Here is a 15,839-nt window from a genome sequence, read left to right on the forward strand (position 1 = left end):
ATACCTCAGTGACGTCAGTCTACCCTGCAATTGGCATAAAGTTCTGACCACTCCTTCTTGGTGTTGCATTTGCTCTGTCAGTCAGTGTAGTTTTCTCTCCGCAAAATTAATATTCATACATGTTGAAGCAATGTCCTCAAACACAGTAGCGGCGATTAGGGGGGGGGGGTCGAAGGGGTGGCAGTCGTCCCCCTACTTTGTGGAGAAAAGTTTGCATTTGTTTGTATTCCATTTTAGCTGGATGAAACTAGGAATTATAGGAATTATTAAAACAAGCAATTTGTACAAGCCCTGTTGTCTTATCAGCTAATTATTTGCTTTAATTAATAACGAAATTATTAGCGGAAATACGCAACAAAGTCGTTCACGCGGTTTACCGATTTGTATAGCGCCACAGCAAGTGCTGTAGTGGAGACATTTTATGTGTCTGGCAGTCTCTTTAGTGTCGGTTAGTTTTTTAAAGTTTGTAGTCAAATACTAAATGATTTTTAATTATATAATCACGCTGCACGTCTATTTAATTGTAATACATGTGTAATATTGTTCCTCTCGTGAAAGTTTTATTGTATAGTACTGAATCAAAATCTCAAATAAATATTATCAACACAGTTAAGTTGTTAGGCTGAGAATCTTTACCTCTCTGTCGAAATTCCATTTAGTAGCTTTCTTTTCCAGTTTTAACGTATATACACCCCCCCCCCCCCGTTATATCCCAGAACTCGGGTACTTTGTTGTCTTTACATTTTTTGCCCCCCCCCCCTACTTCTAATTCCGAATCGCCGCCACTGCTCAAACACACACAGATTGATAATCAGTACTTCGTACGCATTCCCTAGGCATCGATAACTGCTTGGAGCCTTTGTACATGGAGCTTAACAAGGTTTGATGTGTTTTTGGCATAAATTTTCGACCATTTCTACTTCAAATGATCGAGGAAGTCTTCTTCTGTCTAGCATGTCCGTTTCCTTACTCTCCGCTCCAAAAATGCCCACTTGTCTTGTTGAAAAAACAAACGAGTCCTCGGGATTTGATTTTGTAACACTGGCCAGCAACTTATCAAGGAGTATCTTCACATACGCCAGGGCCTCTCAGGCGCCCAAAATCTCACGCGTGCAAACAGCGGCGCAGAGTTCCTGTGCATAGTGTATCGGTTCCACTCGGCTAGGCTTGGACCAACGCTTCGTCTCTTGGCTACTCGGCTAAGCTCGACTCATCTCGGCTCGATTTGGAGCGCTACGGAGCAAGCGAGGAAGAGGGAAACAGGGGGAGCGAGCGAGAGAGGCGTGGGGAAAGAGAGAGACAGCGCTATTGCTTCAAATCGAGGAGTGGGAGTCTGCACTCTGGGCAACTAAGCGAAGTCGTCTTTTGCACCGTGCACAGTGCATGCACCAGGTGCATGCACTCTGAGAGGCCCTGACATACGGTGTGGCAATTATATTACTCTCAACAACCACCGGTTCTCTCATCCTAGCGTAGCTCATGCATCCCCAAACCATAGCATGAACTCCACCATACTTGACAGTTAATACAATGTTCTTAGGGTCAATTTTTTGATTTGGCTTATACCACACATACATTCGCCCATTAGATCTAAAAGTGTTGAACTTGCTCTTATCCGGGAATACAAGCTCCTTTCGGTGTTAAATGGGTTTGTTGAGATATGTGTGAGCAAAACTCAGTCTTTTCACCCTATTGCGCTTGTTTAGGAATTGTTCTTTTCTTGCCGTTCTGCCTTTTAAGCCAACTTCGTGAATGTAATTCCTTATGCTTTGAGGTGTTACTTCCTTGTCTGTTGCTTTGCGATGTCTTCAGCAAACTCACACCTGAGTTCTTGCACGCTTCTTGTTCTACGTATCGTGACTCTCAGTCCGCTAGAAGTCAAGGACGTCGTAGATCGTGTTAGTTTGTATTTGTTCACAACATACTGGACAGTAGCATGCGAGAGGTTCCGTTTTCTTATGAATGTTTCGTTATCTTAGCCCCTCTTGTCATACGGAAACTGTTTTTCCTTCACAACAGTCTTCAACTCACCCGATCGACGTCCCATTCCTGTACACCAATAGTTCCAGGCACTAGTACTCACTGTTATACTGGATACGCGCTAAATAATTTGTATTAAGCCGTCAGTCGGCGACGTTTGTATACTATACAGGACTGCGATCTAATTGTTATGAAAACTTTTTTCTTGTGTGCCATTAAACAATACTTTGTTATAAACCAGGGAGTATAGTGCGTACGACCAATGTACGTTACAGTTTATTACGTCAAATACTAGGACATCCGTAGTGTTAGTATAAATCCCTTACCGATAATTCCCGTTTGTGTACCGTTTGAAACCATAGGTATGAATACTTATCGTACCCACTGTATTTTGTCCGAAAATGGACATGTGTGGTTTCTCAAATAACAGATTCATTTGTGTTTTACCCCTGTGGGTGGGGGACGCAGACGAAAAATGCACTCACGGTATCCATCTGCCTGTCGTAAGAGGTGACTAAAAGGGGCCCCAGGGGCTCTTAATTTGGGAGCATGGTTTGGCGACCAGGGGGCCCTTAGCTGAGTCCTGGCATTGCTTACATTTTCTTTCATCTGTCCTGTCCGACCTCCCTTGGTACATTCTTGTTCTTTTCAGACTCCGACGGTATTAGATCATTCGAGGCCTAGGGAGTCTTTCATTTTTACGCCCTTCGCTGCCCTTGTCTTTCTTCGTCCATTACTTCATTTTTCGAAGTGACGGATCCCTTCTTTTTTCTCACCGTCCACCCCCTGTGGGTGGGGACACAGACGAAGAATACACCCACGGTATCCCTTGCCTGTCGTAAGAGACGACTAAAAGGGGCTACCAAGGGATGATCGAATTAGAATCATGAGACTACTTGTAATTAGTACCACCACGCGGGGAATATCATGGGTCACTTTTACTTGCGCGAAGTTAGATATAAAATAGGTGTGTGATTAGTAGCAACAGTGTGTGCTTTTGGCTTTTAGAGTACCTGTGATTAGTACCACTATATGAGCGACACCATGGGTAAGCGACACGATGGTTCTGGCTTATGATTAGTACCAACTATGTGAGGAACACCACGGGATAGTACGTGTCCCTGTGGTTAGTACATTTATGTGATGAAACACCATAGGTTTGCGTTGCCTGTAAATGGCGCCGCAATGTGAGAAACACTACAGGTCTGTGTTACATATGCGAATTTCATTACCTGTGAGTAGTACCATAATGTGTGGAATACCGCGAGTCTACGCTACTTTTGATTAGTACCGCAACATAACAGATACCATGGTTCTACTTTCTTAGTGATAAGTGCCATTATGAGGGACCGATAACCAGGATTTTGGACCCCCCTTTAGACCACAAGCATCTTTGACTCAGTATTGTGCTTTAGAAGCAGTCCCTTGGTCAGTACTATTATTGTTTTACGTCAGTTTCTAAAATGTGAGGCATTGCGGGTCGGATCCACTGATTGTTTTAAATTCATATCCATCCATTTATTCTTCGTCCTCACGTTTTGAATTCTGGTCAGTGGAGGATTTTGGACTTTTAAATTGTCATTAAATTTAGTCTCATTTCGTACTATTAGGGGCCGATGACCTAGATGTTAGGCCCCTTTAAACAACAAGCATTATCATCATCATCATTTGTGTTTTGTATGAATTAAATTATTTGTATAATGTTAGTATTATTGTAACTGTGTCAGCTGTTTAATGTACTGTCCCAGCACAAGCATTAGCTCACAGGTTCTTTGAAACAATAAAATAAAGAATAAAAAATAAAATGGCACTTTGAAAATAGCCGGTGTACAAAAATGTTAAGCTCAATAGATGGATGTTTACGAATTTTATTTTACCATTCCTCTGTCCACCTCTTGATCCATCTCTTTGTCTTCAGCACCAAAGCGTTCTTGGCATTCAGGTGCACATTGAATAAAAACTGCTATAGTTAAACGGTAATCTGATAGTGCTCATACACAAGAAGTAGGCAATTTGAACAAGATTTGTGGCGATGTTTGAACTGGAGCATCCACATGCGACGTCTTGTCTACGGTGGGTGCACGTATTTATGCTCTTGGTCTCAAACCTCAAACCCCTATTAAAATCTTTGCGCAGTTCCCACTTTTCCGGTCCCCAAACAACGACTTGTCTGCAACAATCTGAGTTGCACAGTCAACTCGTTGCCTGTAGACCAGCCTTTAGGCAAAGCGCCTTTAAAGCATGCTAAAATACAAGACATCAGGATTCGTCTTGTCTTGATACCTGGTGCAGCAAGATCTTTTATTGAATTTGTTGGATGTATGATAATCTTGGTCTTTCGCTACAATGTCTTCCTTCATGTCGTCCATGATTGTATGGTCAGGAAGATCCCTCCATGCCTCAGCATACTTGTGGACAAAACATGACGACCTCGCCTCACACCGCCATTCTCCGGCGGCAGTCTGGTGTCTATTAACGGCTTGTAGGATTGACTACGTCTATTGCAGTCGGAGTTGCCGAATTTTCTACTGCACTCGACACGAAGAAAGGGTAAAGTCTGAAGAGAGTGTGGAAGAAAGTGGTTTGGCAACCTCTCCACACCAAACAAGGATCACTTAGAACTCGTCAACTCAGCAGGGTGCAGGGTGTGATTGACAGCTGGCTTCCAGCTCTCTTCCAGGAACTGAAACCGTCATGTTTTGTCCCCAAATATACAAGTTCTACTAGGCAGCAACTTCTATGAAAAAATTAAGAACTAGTCTACTGATGGAAGCTATGGGCCTACCCCTGTACGTGGCAGCAGTAGAATAACACCCACGGTGTCCCCTGCATGTCGTCAAAGGCGACTAAGAGGGGCCCCAGGAGCTCTTAACTTGAGAGTGTATTTGACAACCACGTGGTCCTTAGCTGTGTCCTGGCATTGCTACCACATACTTGTGCCTGGTTCCTCACTTGCATCTATTCTATCTGACCTCCCTTGGCCAACTCTTGTCCTTTTCCGACCCCGAAGGTATTAGGAGTAAAGGCCTAGCGAGTCTTTCATTTTCACGCCCTAGATGGCCCTTGTCTTTCTTTGTCCGATACCTTCATTTTCGAAGTGTCCAATCCTTTGTACCCCCTCCCTCTGAATGGTGTGAATAGAGGATGGTTGCCCAGTTGTACTTCCTCTTAAAACAATGGCCGTGCGGTTGTGACCGCGCAGCTGTGAGCTTCATCAGGGAGATAGCGGGTTCGAACTCCACTTTCGGCAGCTTTGAAGATGGTTTTCCGTGGTTTCCCATTTTCAAACCAAGAAAATGCTGGGGATGTACCTTAAGGCCACGACCGCTTCCTTCCCACGCCTAGGCCTTAACTATTGCATCGTCGCCATAAGACCTATGTATGTCGGTGGGACGTAAAGAAAATTGTGAAAACATTGTCATTCATTTTCTCACCCTTCGTGGCCCTTGTATTTCTTTGGCCGATACCTTCATTTTTCGAAGTGACGGATCCCTTCTATATTTTCCCTCTGATTAGTGTTAAGGCGACACTCCGGAGATAAAATTTTATTTTTACCTAATGCATGGATTTTCCCGAAACTTTATGGGAATTCCACCTACATAAAAGTAGAGATATCACGAACATTTCCTTTATATAAATTAATAGTTTTCCAAAATATTTTTTGAAATTTTTAATTCAATTTTTAGTGAAATTTAATTAACATGTTAATTTAAATTCGTAATTAGGTAGATAATATTTCTTTTCAAAGCACTACGTATCGATTTTTCTGTACATAATTTATATACGAAGATAAATCATACTAAAGTTTTTGTAATTTTTAGGTTCTAAAATTTTGGACTTAAAAATCCCTGCTACTTGAAAAAAATCTGCAATCAACAATTCCATAAGCAGGTTTCTTAATATAGCTGTGATACAAATACCATACAAACTTTGTTACATTTGATAGATTATTATGGGAGAAAAATGGGATTTAAACGTAAACTTACAATTGACAAACAAAGCATTATTACAGTGAAAAGTTGTTTGAATTCAGCGGAATAACTTCGTGAAAAGAAAAACTTAATACTTTCAATTTCATTCATTAAAAATTTCACCAAAATATCGATTTTGATCTCCGGAGTGTCGCCTTAATAGAGGATGGTTACCTAATTCTACTTCCACTTAGAACAATAATCACCACCAGTGACAGTCTTAATTACAAGAGAGGAGAAATAAACAGCAAAACATGCAAGAAAAATAATTTATTTTTACGTTGTTATGACAAATGTAACTTATAGCGAATTCTTTTTAAAGGAAACAGTATTCAATGAAGTTCTACATTTTAAAGGAATATTTTCGTTAACTTTTGCGTAAATAATTTGTTATGCACTGCGTGGACATTATGAAAAAATAGGGAGATTTGTAAAGTTACCTTCAATCAACGTGTAACTAAGTCATTATTTCATCTAATAAAATTAGAAGCTTCTTTTGAATTAAGACGCCTCTAACAATTTTTTAAAAATTTCAAATTAGGCTGTCTAAGGTTAGTCCACTCGATAACACCAAGATAGCTGTGTTTTACAATGAGGTTTTAATATGTTTCACATGAAGATTCTTATTTAACTTTTGTGAAGTAAGGTAGTTCATCGAGAGCAGCAGGGTAATCCCTAAGCCATGTGCGTCCTTCAATGAGAGGCTGGTCTGGTCGGAGTTCGTCCTTCCAGCTTCCTGCTGGTAGGTAGATGTCTCTACTTACAGCGCCTTCCTTAATAACTGGTGCGACGAGAAGATCCTCTCCTAGCAGGAACTCTGGAACAGAAACACTATTGTTAGAACAGGTCTTCTAACTGAGGGACCCAAACTCTTCACTGATATTGGGATTTTGATACAGACAAGTAGTTGTAAGTGGTGTACCCTGAGGTGTATGTGAAGTTGGTCTAAGATATGCGTCTACGTCCATCTGCTATGGTGAAAACCATTGCAGGTGTTCCAGATTGTTTCCATGTTGATGTCGGTGTTTATCAGGAGTCGGCACTGATCCCAGAACTGTTCAACATTGTCATCAACTACCTGACGGAGCAGCTGATGAAAGACCTGCCGTGGACAATACTTTGGTGAGTCATGTCAGGAGGTGGAGGCGGTCTTGGAACGATGGCGACTAATACTGGAGGCAAATGGATTGAGAATAAGTCGAAAGAAGACGGAGTAAATATTCTTAATTTTTGCGCAGCCCGAGAAAGCGGGCTCACACAACACTGACTTCCTTGCTGGAAAACCACTGATGACAAGTTCAAATATCTTGGATCAGTCACCACAACTGATCGTAATATCGACGCAGATGTCAAGCACAGCATGAGTGTTGTTTGGATGAAATGGCTGCCTCTTACTGGTGTTCTGTATGAGAAGAGGATGCCAGTCAAATTAAAGGGCAAAGTGTACAAAACCACTGTCCGGCCTGGCGTAATGTTGAGCAAGGCAGAAAAAACATGACCAGTGAATGCATGCCACAGAGATGCGGATGTTGCATTGGTCGACGGGAGTCACTCTGCATGACAAAGAGCGCAATGAACATGTGCGAGGATCTTTCAAAGTTGTGCCCATCAGCGACAAGATGGAGGAAAAACAGCTCTGCTGGTATGGTCATGTCAGAAGAAGAAATGAACAAGATTTAGTACAGAAAGTTCTTGCCACCGAAGAGCCGAAGAGAGGAAAAGGGCGTCCTAAGGCAACTTGAAAACGAACTGCTGAAGCTGCCTTAAGGATTAGATCTGGTTTGAGAACGTCCGATATACTCTCTGCGAGTCAGACGAGCCGATCTTGAGTGAGCTGGGGAGTGCCCGTTTTATGGGTACATACAGAGCCAGGAAAGAAGAAGATAGAGCTAAGTAGCCATTGCCATATTATCCCATTCTTAAGAACATTTAGCTGAGAAGCATGCGCCCATTGACCAGTTATTACCTCTAGCGAGTGAGTGCGCTGACGTATGTTGACATCTGAAACACAAGCACTGGGGCCAGCACATACACTCCAAATCACTCTAGAAATCCAGAATACAGTTCGCATACTTCACTTATATGCAGAAAAATCGTACAGTTCGATGTTTGTTTGGTTGAGAAATGCATATTTAATGTAAGAAAATTGTACTTGGAATGCAATATATCTTCATCATTTTAAAGTTATCGTTCATTTTACCTTTGTTAAGGGAACAAGCTCATTGTTTACAAAAGAAAGACCAGTTAAAACCCTTGCAAGAATGGAAAGTCGTACATTGTACCCGTTTGGCGCCAATTTCTACGAAGGAGCTGTACATTATTTCGATGTTCTTATTGTTGAACTCGTGCATGGCAGTCTTCGAACACATTATGCGAACTTTTCATTCGGTTTTCATGAAAATCTGAGAATGAAAGTTGCTTCCGTGAAGCCTTTGATTGCGGGAGGTGCTACGAGAGCTGTAGCGCTAATTGACGGTGGATACCTTCCATTATGATCCGAATGTACTGGGAATATCGCCCACAAGTGTGCACCGAGCTTGGATGAGGTCTTCCGAGGTCATCGACCAATGATGACTGAATTTTAACTCTAGAGGTGTTAAGAAATCGCCACGGTACGGCTGCATAGACTAGATGATGTCCAAAGGAGTTACGCAGCGTGAATATTAGTAGTTAGACAGTGAGAAGAAGATTAAGAGAGGCAGATCTGTCTTGAAGAAGACTTCTTACTCGTACCCAGTTTACTTGCCAGTATCGGTTAGCCCATCTTCAGTTTGCTCGAGAATATCAGAATTGGCCAAAGGAGCAATATCCTCCAAGTTCAACCACATCTCTGCAGATGGAAAGGAAAGGTTGTGGAGGGCATGTATGGAGCATTAGGCCACCCGTACCTTCTCAGAATGAACACCCTATGAAGGATGTTCCGTCATGATATAGGGGGGAGAGGGTCACTTCTCATGCCCAGACTAATCTGGTTTTCATCGGAAACGGGGCACCAAATGGACACCAGTACATAAAGCAGATATTTTAAAACTTGTCACCCCTTTTTCTCCCTATAGTGGAGAAAACATTGTTTTTATGTGCGACAACGCCAGTTCTCAGCGCGTGTCAACATTCCTTTAGGACACAGAAGTAATCACTTCGGCCATCAAGAAACTCAACCTATCGAGCATGCGTGCGACACCTTGGGCGTCGAGTCCGTCGACTATAGATCTTCATACCCTAACCGAGCTGCGGGCAGTTCTTTTTCAAGCCACAAAAATTGCCAGCATGCCGAATAGGTTGTGAGCAGTTATTGCTTTAGAAGGTGGCCTTGTCCTTGCCTTTCCTTGGCCGATACTGTCACTTTTCGAAGTGTCGGATCCCTTCCACCCCCACCCCCGGTTGGTGTTAATAGAGGATGGTTGCAAAGTTCTACTTTCTCTTAAAACAATAATTACCACCACCTCTTAACCACCGTCGTCGGAGGCCTCGGTTTGATCTCCGGAACTGCCGGAGATTTGAAAATGGCAGGAGGGCTGGTGTGTGGTTAAAAATGGTACATGCATCTCACCTCTATTAAGGGTGCGCCTGAAAAAGAGCTGCACCACCTCGATATGAGCATACGAGTTTACTTATTTGATTGATTATAATAATAAGGTAAGGTAAGGGTGTATTCTGCTCGAAGGCAGGTCCGAACCTCCGCAGAGGTGTGCCTGAGCTGGAGTTTACGTGCGGTAGAGTGGCCAGTTCCTTTCCGCAACTCCATTCCCTTACCCCCACCAACAGCGCGTGGCAATCCATCCAAATCTTGACCACGCCCAATGTTGCTTAACTTCGGACATCTTACGGGATCCGGTGTTTCAACACGGCTACGGCCGTTAGCATTATACTACTACTACTACTACTACTGGTAGTAGCCTCCGTGTCTCAGGCGGCAGCGCGTCGGCCTCTCACCGCTAGGTTCCGTGGTTCAACCGGTCACTCCATGTGAGGTTTCTGCTGGACAAAGTGGAGGCGGGACAGATTTTTCTCCGGGAACTCCGGTTTACCGTGTCATCTGTCATTCCAGCAACACTCTCCACTATCATTTCATTTCATCTGTCAGCCATTAATCATTGCCCCAGAGGAGTGCGACAGGCTTCGGCAGCCGGGACAATTCCTATCCTCGCCGCAAGATCGGGGCTTCATTCATTCCATTCTTGAACCGGTCAATGACTGGAAAACAAGTTGTAGGTTTTCATTCATTTTCAGTCATAATAATAATAATAATAATAATAATAATAATAATAATAATAATAATAATAATAATAATAATAATAATAATAATAATAATACCGGGCGTGTTGGCCGTGCGGTTAGGAGCGCGCAGCTGTGAGCTCGCAACTGGGAGATAGTGGGTTTGAACCCACTATGGTTTCCCATTTTCACACCAGGCACCTTAATTAAGGCCACGGCCGCTTCCTTCCCATTCCTAGGCCATTCCTCTCCCATCGTCGCCATAAGACTTATCTGTGTCGGTGCGACATAAAGCAACCAGATAATAAATACTACTACTACTACTACTACTACTAATAATAATAATAATAATAATAATAATAATGGCATGTGGCCTCCGTAGAGGCCTGGTGCAGTTCTTTCGTGTTGACACCGTATGGGCGACCTGTGCGCCTGTGAGGATGGGGCCCTACCTGTGATGAAATCTAAAGCTGAAGACGTCACAAACACCCAGCCCCCGAACCATAGGAATTAACTAATAACAGTTAAAATCCCCGACCCGATCGGGAATCGAACCCGGCACCCCTTGAACCAAAGGTCAGAATGCTAACCTTTTAATCACGGAGCCGAACATTGGTTGATTGATTGAACCGGACTTTTTATTCCAATTGTCTTCTGACCATTTGCCAATATTGTTGAGGTCCTTTTGAAATCTCTCACAATCCTGCATCTTCTCTAGGTAGCCTATTTACTAGTCCATACAATAAAAGATCATCTAAGTTCTATTTTCTAGAAATTTAGCCACCCATTCAACCACTCTTAGTCTAGTCCAGCAGCGCTTATTTTCGACAGTTCCCATGATATACCCTATCAAAAACTTTGGATAAGTTAATAGCGATGCATTCCATTTGACCTCCTCATTCTAAAATATATTTCATATCTTTCTAGAACTTTGCAAGTTGATCAGCCTGTGAGTTGAGACAGAAGAATAACACCCAAGGTAACCGCTGCCTGTCGTAAGAGGTGAACAAATGTGGCCCTACGGCTCTCAACATTTTAGTATGGCTTGGTGACCACGGGGCCCTCGGCTCAGTCCTGGCATGCTTTCCCTTACATGTGCCAGGCTCCTCACTTTCATTCCCCTTTGGGTGGGGACAGTAGAATAACACCCACGGTATCCCCTGACTTTCGTACGAGGCGACTAAAAGGGGCCACTGATGCTATGAACTTGAGAGAGTTGGTTGGCGACCACGGGGATCTTAGCTGAGTTCTGGCATTCTTTCAAGTTACTTGTGCCAGGCTGATCATTTTTTACTATCCTATCCAACCTCCCTGGGTCAGTTCTGCTTTTCCGATCCGACGGTATTAGAGCATTCGAAGCCTAGGGAGTCTTTCATTTTCACGCTCTTCGTGGCCCCTGCCTTTCTTTGGTAAATACTTTTTTTACGAAGTATATGGTCCCTTCCATTTTTTTTCTCTCTGATTAGTGTTAGTATAGGATAGTTGCCTAGTTGTACTTCCTATTTAAACAATAATCACCACCACCGCCACCCTTGCAAGTTGAGCCTCGCAGAATACGAATTGCTCTCTATCAAACCAGTTGGTAATTTCGCAAACGTGTATGCTTTCTCAGAGATGACATGCAACATATTTCAAGATGAATGATCTCTTATTAAGTACTTTATGTTTATCACACTTTCCCTTGTATACGGGGGCTACTCTAGCAACTCTGTATGTATTTGGTACAGTTCCTTCATTCAAATAGTAATCAAATAAATATTATAGATAATATTTCCGAAATAAAATAACCCGTCAGAAATTTTAAGATCTTTAACAATTTATTGTTAGATTCCTCTAAGGAAGTGTTCTTACCATCATCTATTCCTTGAGCTTCAGTATCCTCTGGATCTATCCACCAGACTGGAGGGTTAACTGGTGAGCCATCCTCAACAGATTTCTGCATCACTGCGATAATCTTATCGGTATAGTTGGCATGAAGCTCGGAGAATTTCTTGCTTATCTGTATCGTCTGAAAATAACATGATGTGGAACATACAGTAAGTGTAAATTTCAAGTTCCTAAAATGTTTGAACATCTTTATTTAAAATATGAGCATAAACATAACACGTTAGAAGAAAATAATTTAAGACGAGGAATGAACTCAGAATGCGATGAAAATTATATTTAATTTAAAATGGTTTTCTTTGAGCCATGGGGAACTAATGTGTAGTGCTCCGATATTCAGGAAATGTCTGTTATTGGCTATTTGTTGGAATGAAGCAGAAACTCGACGTTTCTGAGCATTTAAGATATCACTACCATTTCTGGTGACGACATGGGCAGAGCTCTTATATAAGTGCTTAGAAACATGTATAATACCTACCGCATGGCTGAATGCCTTACAGAGGAAAAGGGAATGTATACAAATCTGAATCGTATAGAGGAATAGCGCTGAAGCAGCCTTCTAATTACTCACAAGATTATTGACACATAGACTGAATATTTCAATAGACCCGTTGCTCCCGGACGAACAGTTTGGTTTCAAAGCCGGGAGATCGACTTTGCTGGCAGCCCAGAATCTCATACAAGACCTCCATAATGTGATTGACAAAAAAGGTGGAAAAATGTACATGATTTTAATTGATTACTCAAATGCCTTCGACAGAGACAGGGATTTGTTGTTTCAGCGTTACAAAATGTTGTAAATGTAGGATACATGTGACCTCAGAAACGGTGTCTTACTGTATTACAGTAAGTAATGTCAGATGGAAGCCGCCTCTGTGGTGTAGTGGTTAGCGTGATTAGCTGCCACCCCCGGAGGCCCGGGTTCGATTCCCGGCTCTGCCACGAAATTTGAAAAGTGGTACGAGGGCTGGAACGGGGTCCACTCAGTCTCGGGAGGTCAACTGAGTAGAGGTGGGTTCGATTCCCACCTCAGCCATCCTGGAAGTGGTTTTTCGTGGTTTCCCACTTCTCGTACCTTCCCTCTTCCTTGCCTATCCCTTCCAATCTTCCTATCCCTCCACAAGGCCCCTGTTCAGCATAGCAGGTGAGGCCGCCTGGGCGAGGTACTGGTCATTCTCCCCAGTTGTATCCCCAGACCAAGAGTCTGAAGCTCCAGGCGGTAGAGGTGGGAACCTGAAGGGTAAACAGATGATGATGATGATGAATGTCAGATGGAAATTAACAAATAAAAAATGCGCCTCAACCCAGGATCGAACCATGACCTCCTGCATGCCAACCAAAAACTCTACCCACTGCACCAACTGTACAGCACGACGAGAACCTGCTGACAGCGGTAGTTACCCTACATATGGTTACAGTGTTGCCAGATTGCTACTCTTCAACGTCCGTTTTCTACCGGATATACTCGCAAGACGAAAATTTGTAAGAGACATTTTTTTATTACTGGCATGTGATGAGCCGCGCTGCGAATTACGCTTCATCCTGTATATTAGCGAAACTCAGTACTTAAGTTCAAAATAAAAGAAGGAAGAAATCTGCCATTTTTAAACAAATCTAGCATACAGGGGTTGTAGGGTGCGGGATAGGGGGCTTAATTAGGTTTTCACAGCAACAAGGGTAAACTACTGCACATACAAAACCTGTATTGAAGTTCACGGCTAACTGGGAGAAAAGAGACAACACATAATTTTTACAGGCTCGGGGTGGGGGATGCAGTTACTTGCATTTAACAAATTTGCCTAGGCAGCCCCGGGTAACAAATGTGCTTGTGAATATTGGTAACAATGTGGCAAAAATAAAATGCTCTCAAGAAACAAAAGCTAAACGCTTAAATAACAAAACCAAGCACAGAAAAAAAAATCACAGCGAATTTCTATATCAGTACAAGTCATGTCGTGATGTATCGCTGCACACCACAGCATCGACATTTTCAGTAACAACTGCTATACAGTAAAGAATATTAGAACATACACAAATAAAATAAATAAATAAATAAATAAATAAATAAATAAATAAATAAATAAATAAATAAATAAATAAATAAATAAATAAATAAATAAATAACGTCTCTTCAACAGTGAATAGTTGCCGGCGATTCACAGCGTAACGGATTACGAGTTACATGTACTAGAGCGACACAGAAGGAAAATGAAGGAAGGCACCAAAGTGATGGCTGTTCCCGTCATTGTGCTTCCTCCCTAGGAATATATTTATTAAATAGAGAATGTTAAGTGGTTATTTTAATAACTCACGGGCAAAAACATGCCTCATCCATTTTCTTTCATAATACAATATAAAGTACATTATACTGTAATATTCCTTAATCACGATGAATTATGGGTGTCTAAGAGGGCGGGGGGTGTGTTCACTCCTTGTAAGTCCATAAGAGCAATACTGTTTTCTTAACATGAGTAGTCTAGAGTAGGAAGTATATTATCCGAAAATCAAGTACAATCGACGATAACCTCGGTAGATCAAAATGGATCTGCCAGACCAACGGGGTACTACAAGGCGACCCGCTAAGCCCACTACTTTTCAGTGTCTTCACACATGATGTGACAAAGGAGATAAAAGAGCACACCTAGAAAGTAATGCATATACGCGAACGATATGGCACAGCTTTGGATAGCAAAGATAAACTACATACTGCAATGGACTTGATTACTGAATGGGTTGAGGAAAATGAAATAGATCTGAATACAAACAAGACAGAGTTGGTAATCTTCAGAAAGGGAAGAAAATTAGCAGACAGCGACTTCATCTTATGTAAAGGACAAGGACTGAAAATCAATAATCTCTGCAAGCACCTAGGGATCACTATTCAGACAACGGGACCAACTTTCTCGATCCATCTGACAGACAGAATTAAAGGGGCCGTGAGATCCATCAAATATCTTCCGCACTTGTCATTAGAGACAAGTATAAATATATTCGAGGTGAGAGTGCTGCCGATAACCACATATGGTATAGAACTAATAAGGGAGTACCTCTTGAAAAGGCAATTACAAGAACTCGAAAACCTGGAGCCACGGTTACTCAAACGTGTTTTGAACGTTTCTAAATAGATGCTATCCAGACTGGTCTTGCGAAGAAGACATTTCTAGTAGAAGACATAAGACTCCAGTTCCTCCTGCCACCTACAGAAAGCTATAAGGAACTGCTACTGGACCTCCATACGAATATAGCTACAATATGGGACTTCTACACAACAGATGCAATGATAAATCGAGACTGGACACGAGCAGGATATGACTTACGTCATACGGTCACCAGGTTCGCCATGCAAGTCTTACCCTAACCCTCAATACATTCTGTACTTACCAGGTTGCTAAGCGACTAGCACTTTCATTAATATTCTGATATATGTGATTTTATCCTTAGGAATGTCGTTGCATGCAGCCATGTTTGATTACTACCTGTCAAACCAGAGAGAATACACTTCCTCTGATCACGGAAGAATACCATTCCTTGCTAAATGCTCTTTGATTCTCTAACCTTCCCCAGCTTTCAAATATATTCAACAGATGGCAGAGCATTCCTAACAACTTACATGCTCCTAAGAGAAAAAGTCTAAGTACAAACAGACCCCATCATGACATCATCTGGGAACACCTGTCGAAGGATAACCTAGTCACACTAGAAAGAGCGAAGGCCGTGTACCTTAAAGTTATCTGCCTGATAAAAAATGCTCCTTCGAGACTAACGCATGAGCTCACAAGACAACCGTTC

The 15,839-nt window shown here is 42.2% G+C and overlaps 1 protein-coding gene across 1 annotated transcript in view; it reads right to left on the reverse strand.

The window, feature by feature from the left end:
- Positions 1-6,206: 6,206 nt before the first annotated feature.
- The window catches only part of LOC136884325 (myogenesis-regulating glycosidase), a 40,051-nt gene continuing 30,418 nt past the window's right edge, over positions 6,207-15,839 (reverse strand). Inside the window, exons 4-5 of the mRNA XM_067156424.2 lie at positions 12,018-12,174; positions 6,207-6,768 (exon numbers count right to left, since the gene is read on the reverse strand). Of these exons, the coding sequence (XP_067012525.2) occupies positions 6,575-6,768; positions 12,018-12,174 (351 nt within the window). The 3' untranslated portion in view covers positions 6,207-6,574. The remainder of the gene's footprint in view (positions 6,769-12,017; positions 12,175-15,839) is intronic.

This window comes from Anabrus simplex, chromosome 12 (assembly GCF_040414725.1).
Source record: "Anabrus simplex isolate iqAnaSimp1 chromosome 12, ASM4041472v1, whole genome shotgun sequence".
Lineage (NCBI taxonomy): Eukaryota > Metazoa > Arthropoda > Insecta > Orthoptera > Tettigoniidae > Anabrus > Anabrus simplex.